At 46.8% G+C, this 19,399-nt stretch overlaps 1 protein-coding gene across 2 annotated transcripts; it reads right to left on the minus strand.

Moving 5' to 3' along the window:
* Nucleotides 1-1,905: 1,905 nt before the first annotated feature.
* On the minus strand, nucleotides 1,906-19,066 carry ZNF518B (zinc finger protein 518B). 2 transcript variants are annotated; one of them, XM_039248985.1, is made up of 3 exons: nucleotides 18,985-19,066; nucleotides 16,288-16,720; nucleotides 1,906-8,574 (listed from the first exon to the last, which is right to left on the minus strand). In XM_039248985.1, exon 3 carries the CDS (start codon nucleotides 8,371-8,373, stop codon nucleotides 5,125-5,127), a length of 3,249 nt encoding a protein of 1,082 aa, XP_039104916.1. In that variant the 5' UTR covers nucleotides 8,374-8,574; nucleotides 16,288-16,720; nucleotides 18,985-19,066; the 3' UTR covers nucleotides 1,906-5,124. The 2 variants fall into 2 exon arrangements, with proteins under 2 accessions (XP_039104916.1, XP_039104917.1); XM_039248986.1 differs by lacking the exon at nucleotides 16,288-16,720 and having other exon boundaries at nucleotides 18,985-19,046.
* Between the last annotated feature and the right edge of the window lie 333 nt (nucleotides 19,067-19,399).

The raw sequence follows: 19,399 nt of genomic DNA on the forward strand, positions 1-19,399 counted from the left end.
TGAAGCAGTTAAAATCTTGCTGCTAAACACAGTTTTGGTAAGTTTTGGTAAGACTACATCCCATTATAAATGAAAATGTAGCATTAACATCCAAACCTTCTGGACGTTTAAAATATGTCCCAGGTTTATGTCCCAAAGTCTAAAGACTTTGTTTTCAAAAGTGTATGTAATTATACACTTTGTACGTGTGTACGTGTATTTATACACACAAAATTCTCAGTAAATTTTATGTTCATGGAAAATGTTTCAGTAAATTCTTTTTAACATTTATTTACTTTTAAGAGACAGAAACAGAGAACAAACAGGGGAGGGGCAGAGAGAGGGGGAGACATGGAATTCTGTAGGAGGCTCCAGGTTCTGAGCTGTCATCACAGAGCCCAATGTGGGGCTCGAACTCACAAGCCGTGATATCATGACCTGAGCTAAAGTCGGATGTCTAACCGACGAAGCCACCCAGGCAACCCAGAATGGTTCGGTATTTTAGATGTCGGTCAAATAAAACATTTAACTTCACCTGCTCTTTTCACTCTCCCAGATGTGGCTGCTGAAAAGTTCAGATTACCTACTGGCTCACATTATATTCCTGTTGGACAGCACCGAGGACCACATTCCTCAGAATGGTAGCCCAGTGCAACCGGTATGTCTGATATGTGCTAAAGCCTTAAGAAGTCAATTCATACCGAATGTAACCTGTGGCAGCAAAGAACTCTACGTGTTGCAAAAGAGCTTGATGGACTCCAGGGTGTTTCCTGCCACAACACCATCTTGCACGTTACTTCACTCACCTTCACATCAACATTCATCTTTCTCGAGCTGAAGTTCTCTCCACAGTAAAATGTGGCTTGGTGACTGACACTCCCTAACTTTCTGGCCTTGACATCACTTCCACCCGGCCCCCTACCCCATTCACAGCGCAGCCACCCCTGGTAGTCGACACCCAATACAAACCACCCCGCAGGCTTCCGTTGCCTTGCTTGATTTCCACTTCCCCCTAGATAACCAAAGGTGACCACTTATTAGACTAGATCTGCAGGGTTGGAGGATGATGACTTATCTCAGCTAACGAATGAAATCAGCAAATTCTGGAATTTAAGCAACTCACATCTCTTTATGGTTTCTTCGGGGTCTGCCCATAGTCCTCTCAAGTCCATTTCTTTCCCAAAATGACTCCTTGGAATGAGATGCGGGAATCAAGTTCCCCTCCAAATAGCCTCATCCCTTTTCCTCCCAGCTATGCATGGAATCAGATGCAAGGGTGTTTGGATGGACTGTGTCAACAGTGCAGTGCCCACGTGGTCCAGCACGCTCATCACCTGCTCAGGAGCTCCCCCTGCCCTAACCTCCCCCCACAGACCACGCACATAGGGCAGGTTCAGTAGCCACATACCATCTCTGATGAGGCCATGGGCCATGGGCCAAAAACTGTCACTGCTGCCCAAACCAGCATCTCTTGTGAATTTAAGGCAGCACCAAACAACAATGTAAGCTGGTGTTCATTTCAGGGTGTGCAGGATTAACCAGCAGTGTATTGAATTCAAAATATACGTGGTAGACTGGGAAGCCTGGGTGGCTCAGTCAGTTAAGCATCTGACTTCAGCTCAGGTCGTGATCTCACAGTTTGTGGGTTTGAGCCCCGCATCAGGCAATGTGCTGACAGCTCAGAGCCTGGAGCCTGCTTCAGATTCTCAGTCTCCCTCTCTCTCTGCCCCTCCCCTGCTTGCACGCTGTCACTCTCTCTCTCTCAAAAATAAACATTAAAAAAAATTTTTTTTTAAAAATACACCTGGTAGAACTCAATGCACCTGTGCTTTGAGGATGATGTCTTTCCATGTTTCAGAAACCTACCACACGAGAGGCAATATAACCCGCCCCCCCCACACTTACCAGTGAAATGAAAGTGCAGAGAACATTTTACAGTTGCTTTATTTAACAAAAGTTACGCCAACATCTCTATCTATATACAAATGTGTTTCAAAACCAGAGCAGCAGACGCAAAACTGTTAACACAGGACTTACAATAATGCTTAAAACATGTTATGCAATATTTTGTTTTCTGCTCATACTGACATTTACACATTCAAAAATTATCCCAAAGGCCGAGCCACATCACATCCTCATTTTCTGGGATGGTTTATTTAGTAGGTCATGAAGAAAAAGGGATGGGGCTTTTCAGGGCTAATATACTGTGTTCAGTTTAGTTTAACAAATAGCATTTGGCCCATAGTAGGGCTCACAAAATGTTTTGGGCTGGGGATAACAATTGGGGTAAAATATGACCCACCCATGAGACTGTGAGGTCATTTTTTTAAAGAAATTTTTCACTCTTTGTCATAGCATAAATATAAGACCATCTGATTTCTGACCCCCAAAATTTAATAAACTCTACCTTAAGAAATGTTTAAAATGATTTTCTTGGTAAATACTATTAATAAAATTTAGTGAGTATAGGTCCTTCAAAATCAAGGTAGGAGTCCATAAATACTCAGCACATTTCTACCCCTACCTTGTCCAATTTTGTTAGAAATGTTTATCTAATGACATTTATCTACATGTTAACAAGCTATTTGCTAAAGTTCTTTATATACGGAGGACAGACGTTTTGCTTTCTCATTTTTTTATGACTTTCAGGAGCCCTCTCAATTTCTTAAAAAGTACTGTAGTTCTGGAAATCCCCCAAAAACTTAGCTACATGGTCTACTCATAAAATTTAGCTCCATACAAGTACATAGCTGAATTTTAGGTAATACTTGAAAAACGGTTGATGCTGCAAAGTATAAATATTTCATGTTGACACTTAACACTGACCTGATTCATGGTCATCTTTCCTGACAGGTCATAGTCAAGCCTCTCAAGAGAGATGGTACTAAGCAGTGAGGTATAGAAGGAGAAAAACAAACAAACAAAAATCACAGCCTTTTTCTTCTTCTCTCAACTTCTTAGGAGCCTTCTAACTCCTGGCAGGGTACACATCTACACATGCTACATTGCAGAATCCTCTCCTCTAGGTGGTAAAGTGAGTGGTTACACAGGATCCATTTCCCAAAAAGCACCAACTGGAAATGCATGGGGGAGGAAATACTGAAATGAAATGATTCTCAGTGGTTTCCACTCCTGTTTGTTCATATAAATCAGACTCATCACTTGTGCTTTCATCTGCTAAAAATGAGATCACACCATTATAAAAATGTGCTTCCAAAATAATTTCTAGAATATAAAACATCTTATATTTTTCCAGCCCACATAATTTCGTTATAAAATAGGAAATCAGAAAATTAGCTACTGCAGTTTTTTATGGTAAAAAATATTTATATGTGTACACACACGCATATATACACATATAAAAAAAAACCAAGTTTTAAATTTCAATAAAAATTAACCAATTAGTCAACTTAATGATTATGTATTCAATTATACATAAGAAATGTTGATTATCTGTAATGAGAACTACAAAGAATTACCATCCCATCTATCAGAACATAATCTTTCACACATGTAAAAAAAAAAAAGTTCCAACTAACCAACACGATGGAAATCTCACTCAGGTCTTTTTTAGACAGAACGGCCCCCCATTTCATTCACTGCACTAACCAATTCCCTATGGAAGGAGCAGTCTTAAAGGGAGGAAAACATGGAGGTGGGGCTGTCTTGTGGCTGTCCCATCCGTGTTCTGTGTGGTGGCTGGTGCCTGGCTGAGTGGGTTAAGTGAGGAGTATGTCCAGTCCGAGCTCCCTCTGCCAGACCATCTATATGGGAGGACTTCCTAACGCACCCGAAGGTGCCGTGTGGACCAGCCGTGGTCCTGGCATCTGTCGGTGGAGAGGGCTGCAGACATTCTTGAGAGTTACTACCTCAGAAAGGTGAGTGAGAGGGATGTGGCGTGACTGTTGATGAAAACCAGGCATCCTTTTCCTATAACCTCGACAAAGATGGCGGGATGCTTCCCTTTTGGTGATTCCTGCCTGTTTTTAGTATTTTCATGAGGGAAAGCCTCAAGGGGCCTCAAAGGCACAAAAGGAAGGGGACAGGAGACGAGTAGGGAAGCATCCTACTTCATAGGAAGGTCTGTTCAGGAAGTTGGCAAAGCGAGAGCAGGATATGAGCTGGGGCCCGCGGGGGGGGGGGGGGGGGGGCAGTGTCTGTGACCCGTAAGAGATGGAGGAAGTGTGTGCAGCCTTCACCCGTGGTCTGTGAATTCTCAGATGAAAACTGATAGTCACGTTAAAGTCATAACTGTCTTCACCACCCTACCTTGAATTGTCTTCCCCAGTGTCACCAGACGCCTGTTCATTCACATCGTAAATCAGTTTATGGTTGTGACGGTGGTTAAGGGCAAACAGGAGCCTTAGTTCTAGATCTTTCCTCTGTGACCATTCCTTTTTTTTTTTTTTTTGAAAAAGGCACATTCCCTCAACTGTCATAAATCAGGATATTTAAAAAGAAAGCAAAGGTTTGGAAATGTTTCTTTCCTCCCCTAACATCTACAGTAGCAAATTCAGGCAAACCCTGGAGTCATTCTTTAAAATGGCCAACAGCACAGTGCTCTGTGCTGTAAATGACACAAGTACTGCACAGTGGGTGAGGAATCGAAAAGAATAGCCAGTTTTCTACAACCAAATTTAAGATAACAAAGTAGAGAGTTTAATTTCCATTATGCACCGAACAGTCTGCACATGACTTAATGAGATGGCTGTGCATACCAACATCTGGGTTTAATCCCTCAGTGGCATTCTGTTATGTAAAGAGCATGTGTAAAACACTCTAAACTCGCCCTTCTGAATAGATTACAACAAATTTGTATGTACTCAGAAAAGGGGTGCTAAACAAAGCAGTCTCAGATCCCACTGGAAATCTGCAAGTTTCACTCCTCTCCAGGAAAATGCATGTATGTGGATTTGTGCGTAATTTCGGGGGCCTCAAATACCTTCCAAGGTCCAGTCACTTATCTCAGGTCAAGACTCCTGGCTCTCAACATTCCTACAAGGGTTCTGAAGAACTGAGGACTCTCCATCCCTACAATCTCTTTTTCTCCTACTGAGTCAGGGAGGGGAAAAAAACAAAAACAAAAACCAAACTAAAAGTAAGAAAAACAATTTGCTTCAAAGACTTGCTTTTTTTTTTTTTTTTTTACTTATTTCCCTTGGAGGAAAGAACATCCCAATCTCTAGTAGCTTCTATCAAATGCCGTTGGCCGTGACTCATCCACTCCTCCTGGTCTTCATACAGCCGCCCACAAAACCAGCACTTAAATATACACTGTGATGAGTCATCAGGCAAGGAATCCACCACCTGGTAGTTGTTTTTATGAACCTTTTTAAGTTTCATTTTCAACATCATTTGCCTTTTTATTTGATTGGCTTCCTCCGCATTCTGGTAGGTCAGGCGGACATGATGCCGTCTGATGCCTAACTGACACCTAGTTCTTTCTGATAAGACGACTTTGAGGACGTTGCCTTTGTACTTGTTTATTACCTTCATCACATTGGTCACTTCTGGTGAGTCAACGTCAGGATGGTTTAACACAATGACGGGCTGGTTCCGACGGGGGCATTTAATCAACTGGTCTGGTTTAGCCGCTATCAGCCGAAGTTGTCTTGCGACCTGAAAAATTGAAGGATCCTTGAGATAGCGGCTGGGATCTGCCTGGATTTTGGTTTTCTTCTTGGATGAGCTCACTTGTTTGGTTTTATTTTTACTTATAGGAAGACTTCTGGGGAGCAGTTTCCCTTGCTTACTTGGTTCACTGCTTCCTTGCTGACTATGTAGAGGGCCGGTTTTTTTAGGCATGGTGCTACAAGTAGCACTCTCTTTCCTTGGTTTTGGCCGAAGAGGTATATCAAGATTTTGGGACACATCTACTGGCCCACTTTTACTTGTCAAAGATTGTAAGTCTGAGTCTGTCTGTCTCACTGGGCAGAGCGGAACGGGTTTTATTAACTGTGTCTCACTGCAAGGTATGTTGACGGGTGCTTCACACGTAGCCTCTATAATGTGGGCATCCTCAGAAGAATTAAGAACCCTCAACACAGCTCCTTTGGGGATCAATACTGGAGTAGCAACATGCGCCTTCCTGGTCGTCCTGCTTTCAGTTTTCCCACTGCTGTCTTCTATAAACTGTGGATACATTTGCTGAGGAGTAAGCTGTCCATTAATACCACTGTCATCCTGAGGTTTGGGGAGTGAGCCTGTGGAGTAGCCAGGGCCAGTAAATGACACATTAATTTCATGAATACCCTCAGGGGCAGCTTTTGAGGTTCCCTTTGATGCCTGTCCTACAGAACGGCGATGTGCATTATTTGCAGACAAAGACGAAGGCTTGCCACAGGATTCAATTAATTGAGCTATCTTTCTGCGCAAGAGTTCAATTGACTTTATTTTGGATGTGGAACTATTCCATTTAACGCCCTCAGGAACGTTTTCGGACCCAGAGCTCAGAGAAAATACTGATGAGATGACTGGGCCATCAAAAGAGTCTTTGGTCCTCTCAGGGTTCTTTAGTTCCAGAGGCTCCTCCCTGGGCGGCTGAGACCTGATGCTATCTTCTCCGGGTATACTTATGTGTAAATACTCACTTTTGCATTGAGAGGAAATCTGGCCTGTATTTGAACCTGCCTTATGTTCCTCCATCTGCCTGTCCTTCAGCTTCCTATGGGAGGGAGCCATTTTTACAGGAATACTGATCTCATTTCTAGATTCCAAGAGATTTGTACTCACAGGCAGTAAGCCTTTGTCCCCAGAGGACACAGTTGCAGGTGGTGCGGCAAGAGGGAAGAATGGCTGTGAGTCACCGTGTAAATGTCTTCCATCCTCAGTAAAAGAAACAGCAGCTTTATATGGAAAAGGGTTTGATGCAGTTCGGAGACCATGTAAAACACTGTTTTTTATGACAGATGATGGAGAATGACCTTTTAAGGAGAGAGATGGAAGAGCCGACCTATGTGGGTACGTACTACTTCTTTTCTGGAAATCCTCAACTGTATCTGGGCTGAGGAGGGATTGTCCACGGTTGTGCACACTAGAATTTGACATGAAAAAGTCATAAGACCTCACCCACTTCACATTTTTAAGTTGTCTCTGAACTGCAGGATGAAGATTATCAAAGCCTGCGAGTTTCCCGACATTCCCTTCCATTGGCAGTGACTTTGTATGTCCTGCAGAAAACATTTTTTCCTGTTCGGTTGAACCCTTCTCTTTAGTCACACGCTCAGACCTCCCTCCTTCAGCCCCACTAGTTTCAGGGCGGTTACTTTCTTCCAGAGGAAACAGTTTCAGGACAAGCTGCTGGGTCCCATTGACGACCTTCACATCCATCAACTGGGCTAAACAGTTTGCAGGCACGACTAGCTCCGCCGGTGCCACAACCGTTAAGGGCATCCCTGGCTGGACAGGCTCTTTTGCAGGGGACAGCACTTCCACCTCCACGCTTTTGTTCTCAAACAGACTGCCCTCGTTCGGCTCCGACAAGGCCACTTTATTTGGAATGCACACGACGTCTTTCTGGTATTCCTCAGATTCAGGCAGCAACATGATGTTGTGCATTTTGTCTTTATTTGTGTGGAGGGAGAACCTTGAGAGCTGGTCTGACAACTTATTTTGAAATGCAGTCCTTGGATTGGGAGCTTTTAAAAGCTCTGTGTTTTGTTTGGATGTGCTGGTTCTTTTCGGCTCCAGCTTGGCAACGGTTTTGGGCGGCCGCTTTCCACCAGCCCGCTCGTGCACTCTCCTCCTGTGTTTGACAATATAGTCGTTTCTAATAGCACCATAGTCGCAGTACTCACACTGGTAAGGGAATATGCCTGTGTGTTTCACCAAGTGCCTCTGAAACTCTCCTTTTGTGTAGGAAATGTAGCTGCAGTGAGAACAGATGAATTTAATCTCTTCATGTTGAAGTGTGTGCTTTTTGTACTGCAGAGGGTCCTTTGTGGAAAATCGACATTTATCACAATAGTATTTGCCTGGCTTAAAGTTCCTTACCTTAAATTTGTTACTGACGGGACTTGAGATGGTCTCCGCTTTATTTCCTACGTGAGTTGCACTCGGATTACTGTTCACAAAATGAAAATGGGAAGTAGCCATGCCAAGGCTGCATTTGAAGCAAACATATTTGTCTTCCTTTTGGCTTGGCCCGGTACCCTTCTTCAGATCTTGAAGCGGGATTTTGTGAACACTTTTGCACTTTATACACGTAGCAACGGTCATCACAGCAGCCTCGGCCTCTGAGCCTTGACACAAAAGAGCTTGCGCTTCTTGTCTGTCTGGTCGAGTCACCCTATTAGCATTAGGTTGTTTGGGTGACATGGTCAAGGAATTATGTCCATCATTCACTTGTGTAGGATATAACTGCTGTCCAATATCCTTCATCTTCTTTATCTGCATTTCTGAAAAGAGAAATCCAGAAAATCCAGAAAACTTCACATGATAAAATCCTTAGGGGTCATCCTTCATTTCACTCTGTGACTGGCAGAGAAGCAGTTACTTCTTGGACGTATACTGCATCATCTTTTTTGATACACCACCACAGTAGGTGTATGATCCCAAAATATGGTTGTTTCCAATGCTCTGATATTCTGGGCACCACTACAGGGAAAAAAAGGAAATCACAGAGCATGATTAATACATGAACTTAAGGTTTAGTTAAGCTCTTTCCAAACTTATCCTTCGGAATTTTATGTTAAATCTTGACATTTTTTCTTACTCACAGGTTGACAGTAAAACGTAAGCCAACAGAACTGGCAAATAACAAGCCTAAACTGGAAACATTTTTAAATTCAGCCCCCTGAAACTCATCACTTTAAACCAACCATAAACAGGCCAGGAGCAAAGAAATCACAGTTGTCACTCAGAACAGGCCTTGATACATGGACGTTATTTTTAGGTGTCATGGAGAGCATCCCAGCAATTTCACAGGCATAATTTCATATTTGTCTAAATGAAACCTTGTACAGGAGGATGCTAATTTAGTTTAAAAAAATTTTTTTAAAGTATGTTTATTTTGAGAGAGAGACAGAGCAAGTGGAGAAGGGGCAGAGAGGGAGAGAGAAAGAGTCCCAAGAGGGCTCTGCACTGTCAGCCAGGGCCCGAGGCAGGGATGGAACTCACACACCGTGGGATCACAATCTGAGACGAAACCAAGAGTCAGACGCTTAGCCGACTAAGCCACCCAGGCACCCCAATTTCAGTTTTTAAACACATCGATTATCAAGTGGTAGAGAGAGCCTTGACTTCGGTTCAGGTGTCCATTTGTTTCTGCACAACAGCTAATTGTCAGCTTAGATTCTCAGCTCTCTTTCACATGCTCCGTTTGTGTTCACAAATGGTAAGAAGTCAATAATACACTGGCAATATTAGGTATACAAATACTGATTCCTTTGACATCTCACTGAGCATCTATTATGTGCCAGGCACTGTCGTAAGTGCTGTAGGGCAGTTAGTATGCTCATGAAGGTATAAAGAGGGGAAACAGGTGATATATTTATTTCTTAAGTGGTCGTAAGTAATTGAGAAAAATATACCGTAAAGCGAGGCCACAGGGACTAAGTATGTGATGAGGTTGTAGGGCTAGCATGTGGAGGCATGGACAGTTAGGAAACCCTCCCGTTCAGCTGACATCTGAGCACCAACCCCAGGGCAGCCAGGGAGAGAGTACTGTGGCTGTCTGGGAGAAGGGAGCTTCAGGCAGAGAGTGAGCAAAGGGTTGTGCCTGGAGCACCTGAGGAATGGCTAGGAGGCTGAGAATGGAGGGATTTAATGAGCAAGGAGGGAGGAAGAGGAAAGAATGGTCAATATGGTCAGAGGCAGTGGGGGTAGAGGGGGCACTAGTCAAAGTAAGATCTGGCACACAGTACTCTAAGGATGTGGCTTTTCCTCTACATGAACCAGATAACCAGGGGGAGACTGGAGCAGTGACGTGGCCCAATCTGATCTGTATGCCAACAGAGGCCCTGACTGCTGTGGGACCAGTGTCCGTGAGGGTGGAATGACAGTAGCAGAGGACTGAGGTGCGAGGTGGTGGCAGCCTGGACTGCAGAGGCAGACGCACAAATGTCCCTACAGCCAGTACCACAATCTGTGTAACATGACAAATTATTATATAAAAATACTTAATCACCTTTAAGTGCACGTTCTCTTTTCAGAATATACAGAACTAGGAGCCAAACAGAAAAACACTCCAGTTGGAGATCTGCTAAAAGCCCTTCTTTATGACCTTATAAACACCAGTTAAGCCTTCTGAGCCTCAATTTTTTCATCTGGCAATTAGAACGAAGGACACTTATCCAACTTCTCCCCAGGGCTGCCCAATAATAAAACCACTCAAGAACATACGAGAACACCTCTTTAGTTTTCAAGTACTTCTCCCAAGGGTCAAGGGGCACAGAGGTACCCAGGAAGTGTCTGCTCAAGACTGAGCAGCAGTATGAGGGAGAATTAGCAGCTTCCTTCTGGCACACTGTTCCCAGGCTGAGAGCCCTACAAAGGAAATCTGACTACATGTAGGGTCAAGGGAAGTAATTACTGCATATTCAGATCCAGCGTATAACCTGCCCTTTAAAAGCATTTTTGGAAAGAACTGTAGGAACATACCATGTTTGATAACAGGCTTTATTTTCCTTTTGCAAAAGAGAGCTGCCTCCTGTTCAAAGGAGTATGCACCCAGAACTCCATCAGACGTGCCCCAGCCTGAATGTGTATGTAACATTTAGCAAGTGGGCAGAGGCCAACAGGGCCACAAGGCACGACTTCTGCCCTCGGAGGTCAAACACACACCCATGCAAGGGGACTGCGCAGAGGGAAGGACACGTGAATGCCTCCAGCTGGCAAACTAGTAAGCGCAGGCAAGGACAAGGACGCCCATCTCCCGCCACAATCCTGGTATACACGACAGGTAGAGGTTTCAGGAGTCACCAGCAAAAGCTGACACAAACTTCATTTTCCAGAAACGTAAACTGGGTTTGCTGAAAAGAGACCTCAGTGACACTACCAGTATCAGAACTTCTAGAAGCAGAACTTCTGCTGCTACTCAAATGACCTCAGGCGAGCCACCCGTTCTCATCAGCTTATTCATCTGCGTTCATCTATGATTCCCAAGCCTGGTCTCTTGCTGCTGAGCCCGGATATCACAAATCACAGGCTTCTTACCGTCCACGAATAAACACATCCATGTCGGCATTTTCATCCTGTTAAAACAGAGGAAGCAATGGCTACGACCAGAGCCTAAGAAAACCTTGGCTCACAGAAGGATGAGCAGGGGCTCTAGGGAGGAGCCTCAGGGTCACAGCTGGGGCAGAGCCTCCTGGACTCCACCCCTACGCTGGGGAGTCTCCTTCTTGAGAAGGGGGAGAGACATTTGTGGTTTATAAGAGCACTCAGTGCTATTTTGGTGACAAGCTGTAGTGAAAGTGCTGAGACTTTCAGCCACTTTTTAATCCTTAAAATTGACTTTGCTAGCTGACCATGCACTTGATGCTCTAACATTCCGTAAACAGAACAAATTCCCTCTTCAGGCAGCTAGTTTTATTTTCACACACTTCTCATGGTTGAAAATTTGCTTTTTAATGAAACTGAAAGGAGTCCTTGCAACTTTCTTCTATCCTGACTCTGGAGCTATAAACACCTTAATCCTTCTCAACAGACCCATTATTAACCTGCACACCTCATCTCTCATTCAGTCCTCGGCTGGCAATTCTGTTGCAAAGATTTGCATAGCAGCCAGTACTACATCCATCTACCAGCCCCATAATCCTGCCAACGAGAGAATGGAAGGAAGGGAGGAAGGAGGGCAGAGGGAAGGAAAGAAGAAAGTGACTTACTACCCTGGCACGATGTGCTTCCACTATTTCCACACCTTCCACACTGATCCTAAGAAACTCTCAAGAATCTTGTGATGAGATTCCCCTATTTGAAGACTCCAGGCTTCTTCCTTCAAATTTATAGAGAGCAATTTTGGCATTTTCTTTCCAAGTCCTCTTAAAACGTGGAGGTATCATTCCTCCTGACACCAAAGATGTGCAATCTCAGACAGACTGGACAGAAGGGTCACCTACTTAGAAAGAAGCGGAGAACATCCCGAGGGAGGAAAGTCCCTGGGAATTAACAAGCCAGCTACAGTGGCTAAGGAGCGCGGGCCTCTCGGAGGGGTTTCCACAAAAGCACCTCAGCAGTTGTTCGGAATTAAGAATCCATAGAAGCAAGTGCCCGGGAGAGCAAGGCTGTGACTGCAAATATGGTTTAACTGGAGATGGGAGATTTAGGCCGTGTCCTGTTTGCAAGTATCATCCTGGGCTCTGAACCATTCTCAAAATAACGCGTTGTTTCTACACTGGCAATTCCCTCCGTCCAGATGATGCCAGGCTTCTTCCAAACAAGTACCGTTCTCTTTGGCCTTTGCAGCTCATGTGGCTAATCACTGGGGTAAAAGATCTCTGTGCACCCCAAGGCAGAGGGGAATAGATGCACTGGGAGGCAAGAAGATGGCTTTGCTGCTGCCACCGCATGTGGGCGCACCCGAGTGACAGGCTCCCACACCCACTCCCTCCGTGCAGCTTGCTGTCTGGTTCCCGTAAGGCACAAGCACCCGGGAAGCTGGGTCGTCCTGGCAGATCACTGCCCGGGGCTGATGACCAAGGCTCACATGGAGGGTGAGAGGCTGTGTGAGCACGTGACCCTGAGAGCCCCTGCAGGAGCTGCTGTCTGCATCAGCTTTGGCGCTGCCCTACCTTTCACACTCACGATGCCTCGATTACCAAACCTCTGCATTTGACCTACTAGGACAAGAAACATTTTTTTTTTTAAATAACTTCAGAGGCTTCTCTAAAACTGTTTTTAACAGTGTAAGTGAGCTTCTTAATGCATAATTATCGGCAGCATCAGCCAAAGGTGACGGGCGCACAGCAGAGAGAAGCGGTACCGAGGGTTACAAACGTGCTTCCCGGAGACTTAGCCTTGCCCCTTCCTGGGGAAAGGCCTCAGGGCAGCATTTGCTGCTGGTGGCCTTTCCTTGTGACTCTGGCTCACCTGCCTTGGTTTCTTAAAGACTTATTATGGGGGCATATGGAGAAAAAGACAGAGTGTGTCAAGACACCAACTCAGTGACACTGGGGCCTATAAAAACCAAGCTCTCCTTAAAATGGAAGCATCAAATACCGGGAACACCAAATGCTCAACAGAATTAGAAGAGAAATAAGTAGTAATACTACTTAAAGCTACAGATTCTGGAATCATCTCACAAGGACTTAAATCCCAATGTCATCATCCCCTTGTAGGTGTGTGACTGGGGGAAAACTGAATCCTCTGTTAGTAAGAGCACCTATTTCACCACCTGGTCATGAGGATTACATGAGGTAATGTGACACACAGCCTAAGTTATCATACATAGTAGCTGTTAAAAACATTATTTCCCCCCTTTAAGGAGGAAAGCAGAAGAAATCAAGCCAATCTCATAAATAGTCAAAGGGGCATAAAACAGAAGCTTCTTTCTTCACTAACAATCGCTGTTTCCGGAATATTTGCTGAATCTCATTTTATGACCTTAATTAGTTACTGGGTTGTACAGCCAAAAACACAACTTACCTCTGGGGCAAGGCCATCACCTGGCCTTAGCGGCAAAGTGGCCGATGTGAGAGGTTGCTTGAGCTACACACAGTCCTCACTACAGCCTAGCTGTTATGTATAAGCTACTCCCCGTCTACCCGTTCCTCCCCGAGCCCAGCTAACTCCTGAAACATCCTGGCAGCGAATGCACGTTTACAGGCTCGACGTTAACGTGAAGACAGGCTACCCAATCACATCATGTGTGCGCTACCTGGGTCATCACAAATGCTTTTGCTCGTGCGAGGTGCCGGCCAAACTCAGTATTAGTTGACTGATGGCCTCACGTTTGGACGGAGAAGCGCATTTAGGGAGCTCTCTCCAGAAATCCTCCCACGTGGCTTCTGCCACGTCCATTGCTATGGCAGGCACATGGGTGCTGGACCCGCCACCAGCAATGGGAATGGAGTTGGGACAGCTTGCACTTCAAACCCTGATTCTGTCCCTCTTTGTTGGGCCCAGAGGCAAGGGATTTCTCTCTGTGCACCATCAGGCAAGTATACAAGCTTCACAGTCTTCAGACTTAAAGGGTGATCAGGAGAGGGAAATAAGGTTAACGTATGCAAAGCACTAGCCCATAGCACATGTGCTCAAAACTTTGAGGCAACTCCCTTGCCTACCTTATTTGGTCACAACAGAGACTTGTCTAATAAACTGTTTCCCAGCAGGCAAAATTTTAAAGCATTCTACCTCAACATGCCAGTAGTTGTAGACAAGTAACACCTGATCAGAAAGAGAGAAAAAAGGCAACATTAGGCATGTAAACTGCTAACAATGCCCAGGTAAACCGGGATTTAGGAAGAAACTGTCACCTGACACAAGGAGTGCTCTTTCAGACCATTATAAAGGATCAGAACTGAACCGAGTAAGTGAACAGTTCTAAAGAAGGAAAAACACCAACCAAGTAGTATTTTCTTTTTGCCAAACTACTCTGCACTTCAAAATGACTGAATTGCAAATTGATGGCCTCTGAATGACAAAAAAAATACTTCCAAATGCTGCGAACAAAAACACAACCTTTGGGATTCTAGATTTCCTTCCGAAACCTAACTTATCACTTGGGCGGCAGAAGTGGGCAGAAGGCTGGACAAAGAAGCCCATTATGACGTGTCTGCTTTCCAGGTGGAAAGTGTAATAGAGTCGAAAGGACTCTTGTGATGTCAAGAACAAGGTTCAAAACCGAGGTTTTTGACTTAATAGCTGGGTAATTCTGGATTTGTTAACCTCTTCTGAGCCTGAGTTTTTTCACTTGTAAAGTGGGAATAATAATGCCTAATTTACATGCTGATGTGAGGAAGAGCTATATGCAGTCTGCAGGTAATTTTATGCTTGGCAAAGAGCACGTGTTCTATTAAGAAATAAGTCAACATATTTTTCTAAGAGTCCTTTGAAAACAGAAGAGTCCAGTAAACTCCTGAGAAGCAGAAAAGTCTTAGTTTAACAAATCAGCCTGATGAGATACAGGTCTCTGGCAGCAGCAGTCCACAGGAGGGCTGGAGGCCAGGACCTGCTACCCAGCCCCATTTACAAACGAGTTACTTGGGGATTGAGCTCTTCAACTGAGACTGCATCAGAAAAAAAAGAGAGTTATGATATAGGTTTTTCTTAACAGTTTAAGAGAAGACCTTTCCAAAAAAGAAAAGAAAAGAAAAGAAAAAGAATAGGACCAGTGAGAGAGTTCTTAAAGTATAAGACTTCTAGTTCTCTCTGTGGGAAAAAAAATGTTAAGGGGAAATTATGCTCTTATTAGCATTAAAAAAACAAAGTAGTGTTACAAGCAACATGACACAACTGTCTGTAACCAAACACACCTAGGGACTTGAGGTCTCAAGATGATAAAAATGGACACATACATTTTTGTATCTCCCTCCTTCTTTTGCCTTAAAGAACAGCCACATTTTGTGAATAAAATGGGTTAAGGATTTAATAAAAAGTACAATCAAACACAGACGAACTCTCTCTCACCACACCAGCGATTATTAACTTTGGCTGCGTTAGGGTGATTAACCTGTCATAATATGCCCAGGATGTTAAACTTATTTTTGAAGGAAGTCCCTGAATGGTCACCCTACTGCACGCCAGGATTACTGGGAGAGCTTTAAAAATAATGATGCCTCGGCCCTACTGTGTGAGTGGGAGGATCTGGGAGTTTTAAAAGCTTCCCAGGTAAATCAAGTATACAGCCAAGGTTAAGAACCACTACCTACACTACAGGTGCAGAGGACTGTGTGAGAATGGCAAGCACACTATGAATACCCTTGTGCAATTTTCATACATCTGTCTCAGCCAAGGGTGCTGGACAGGGGGCTGGACGGGAGTGGGTGGAGGGGGCAAGCAGACTCTGGGCCTGACCCTCGCTGAGCCGTTTGACCTTGGAAATGTGATCATTGATGCTCTCTGTAAAGTGTGTAATGACAGTAACTGCTTTGCAGACTCTTACACGTCAATGTTCCGGGCAGGGTGCAAGCACAGAGCATAAACCGGGACTGTTTCACCCCCACACCTGACACAGGCTGCCGCCTTTAAAGGGTGTAAGGGGGGCTGGGGAGCAGTCGTCAACGGGTGGTTTCAGGGAAGTGGGAAATGCTGATCTGATCGGACGCTCTCAGTGGCTGGCTGTGTTTGGCGATCCTGGTTGCTTCTTGACCCCAGTCAGGTGGGGGTGGGGGTGTGCGCGGTGCCTGCAGGGGCACGTTCATACGTTACCTCCACATTCCTGAAAGTACACCTCCCATCATTTGCTGCTTCTACAGTAACAGATCTGGAGAAGCCTGTGTCTTTTCCAAGGTCGTGGAGTTGGTCAGCTGCTGTCTGATCTGAATTCTTTGCTCCTCTGCTGGCAGGCTGTGTGGGACGTGAACTGAAGTCGCGGACAGCATCTGCTGCCACTCGGGTACTGTTCTTAATTCCTGCCTAGTGCCCTTGAGCTGCAGATGAGTCAAAAGCGTGGCAATTTCCAGACCTCTTCTTCAGGTTTTGTCTACTCTGGCGCCAAGCCCCATCCTTCAGGCCCTGGCATAGGCTTCTGCACTCAGGCCTGCGAAGCTGCAAGGCGCTGCACAGAACACCCTGTGGAAGCCACGCACTTGGATGGAAGTCCCAGGTCTTGTGCAGCTTTGGTTTCCCTGAGAATTTTCTCCTAGAAAATAAGAAGAATGAGCCCCGAAGATGCTTCTTGAGCAGCGATGTGTGGCCAAGTGACACAGGAACTTAAAATAATACGGAGGAAAAAAAAAAGGTTTCCTAGGACTCAAGTGACCTAATGAATCAGACTGTCCCTTTCCTTAGACGGTAGGAGGCATGTACTTTACAATTCCTGCCACGCGAATCTGCTGCCTCGCCACCCCACTCCATGATGGGAACATCTGGATTCCGGTCTGGGACCCTTCACTCCCAGGATGCGTTCTGGAAACTGCACTTGGCTGGGCTGGCATATGGGAACAAAGAAAATGAACCCTACCCCAGGCTGCCTGAGGACAATCAAGACTGAGAAAGCCGCACTGTGAGGACCTTGTTTATCAGTCAACAAAGGAGGCATGCAATACGTATTGAAGGAAGGAACAAATAAACGAGGGAATGAACGAAAGAAATTAAAGAAATGTCAGCCTTCACGGCAACAATCATAAAAATGTTCTTTCTCTTGCCCGAAAACTGGCCCAGATCCCCTTACTGAAAGGCAAATACACTATGGGAAATCGATGTGTTTTTTAAAATCGGTATTAATGAATTTTGAATAATCTACATTAGTTTGACATAAACACTAGGGAAGAGGCTCAATAAAATACTGCCTTCCTTTGTCTCCTTTTCTCAAAATGCATTTGTAATGAACGTTATCAGCATAACAAAACCGGATCCATACAAAAGTGTTCTTTTTCAAGGCTATGTTACATCCAGGATAAAAATATCATTAAAAAAATTTCATCCTGGGTGAAAGACAACATCAATATCAGATCATTAAAATAGTCAAACATTTTACTTGCGTTCGGAAGACACTATAGGATATTGGTTTCTAAGCTGCCCTTTGCTGGGCTTCCAGAACCCGGTGGCCAGATCTCATGGTGTGTACACACATCACACAGGCTGGGCTGAACTTGGCATGTGACTCAGAGAAAAGATCAAGAGATACATTCCTATTCTCTCTACCTTCCTCTAGGAAAGTGCTGCAAGGATTGTGGAGACCGTGCCTGGTCTTGGTGACTTCCATTCTAAACTTGAGATACAATCTTTAAAGGGTCTAACACATTACACTTCAGCTGTGTGGGCTTCCTGAAACAGGACAAAGTGCAAATTCACTTTTTCATTAATGTCAGGCTGATAGTCTGTTCATTATTCCACTTTTAAAAGCCAGAGCTCTTTTAACGGGGTGCATTTACATAGAGGGGCTGAAGTGTTCTCCTTCATTCTCTCCTTTGGCCTTCCCTTTCCGGAGAAGAAATATTCATCCTTTTGCAAGCGGCCTGAAGCTGCCCAACAAACCAAGGCAACAAGGAAAAAAAAAAAAAAAAAAGGGCAGCTGGGCTGGGGAGGTCCCACAAAGGCTGCCATCAGCATCTGAGCGAGTCAAACCTTCAACGTCTCCCCTCCTCTGTCCCCCTTCCCCGCACCCCCCCCAACTCCGGCAAACGATGCAAAGGTCCTCCACGGACAAGTCCACCCCTGAGCACACGCGCCGCGAAGCTCCCAAGGAAAGACAATGCCAGTCCGGTTTTCAAGTTTATTGTTGGCACACTCACACCGATGGTACACGGCATCCGAGGCGAGTCCACGGCTAACAGCGTGGTGCTGGGAGGGGGAGGGGCGCGGGAGCGGAGGCTCACGGCGTGGTCGCCCGGGGCCGGCCCGGGCGGGGCCGCGGGGTCTCCGCTAACCACTGGGGGTCACACCACGTCAACGCTTACCTCCGAGGCCCGCAGGAGGCTTTAAAAATGGCCTCCTGACGACACTTCCTGCTCCGAGCCGACCGGTAGAAATCCTCGCAGGAGATGCATCATTTAAAACGCTGGGGGCGGGCGGAGGAGGCCGGCGCGGCGGCTCCACACCCCGCGGCCCCGCGGCCCGCACGCCGCCACCCCGGGTCGCGACCCGCGCGCGGGGGCGAGCCTGCGGGGTCGCGGCGGCACAAAGGGCCCGCACGTCGCCGCCGCCCGGGTCCCGGGGTCGGGGCGGCCCCGAGCCACCCCCTCCCCGGCCCGCCCCGGGGACTCCGCGCCGCGCCGCCGACCAGCCGCTCGGCACGCGGGGGCCGCGGCCCGCACGACCCGGCCCGGGCTGCCCGCCCCGTCCCGCCCCGGCGCGGCCTCGTCAGGCCCCCGCCCCGCACCGCCCCCGCGGTCCCCTCCGCGCTCCGGCCCGCCTGCCCCGCGCGCGAACCCGGGGCCCTCGCCCTCCGGCTCGGCCACTCACCCGGCCGGCGGGTCCCGGCTCCCGGGAAGGGGGCGTCTACACCGCCGGCCGCAGGCCGCCGCCGCCTCCGCCGCTGCCGCCGCCGCGCCCGCTGTAGGTCCCTACTCGGGAGGGGGGGCGGGGGGGCGGAGCCGGGCCGGCGCCGCGCGTGCGCAGTGCGGCGCGGAGGCTCGGCTGCGGCGCGGCCGGTGTCCGAGGTCCCTAAGGCTGCGCCTGCGGCCGCGGGGAGCCGGAGACGGAGCTGTGCCCGGGTGCTGGCCTCGGAGCTCGACCCAGCGGGTGCACACCCACCGCAGCCAGTGGTCGTGCTCAGCCTGCACGCGGTGCCCGCGGCCTCAGGAGCCTCCCTGCAGGAGACCCGGTCATCACCCGCCCGGCGGACTTTTCTGGGCGCGCGCCGTGTGCATGCTCTGGG

The sequence above is a fragment of the Hyaena hyaena genome, unplaced genomic scaffold (genome assembly GCF_003009895.1).
Source record: "Hyaena hyaena isolate Hyena2069 unplaced genomic scaffold, ASM300989v1 scaffold_328, whole genome shotgun sequence".
Lineage (NCBI taxonomy): Eukaryota > Metazoa > Chordata > Mammalia > Carnivora > Hyaenidae > Hyaena > Hyaena hyaena.

What these genes read in the sequence shown, in the direction of transcription:
- ZNF518B (XM_039248985.1), bottom strand. Translation starts at nt 8,373, where the DNA reads ATGCAGATAAAGAAGATGAAGGATATTGGACAGCAGTTATATCCTACA.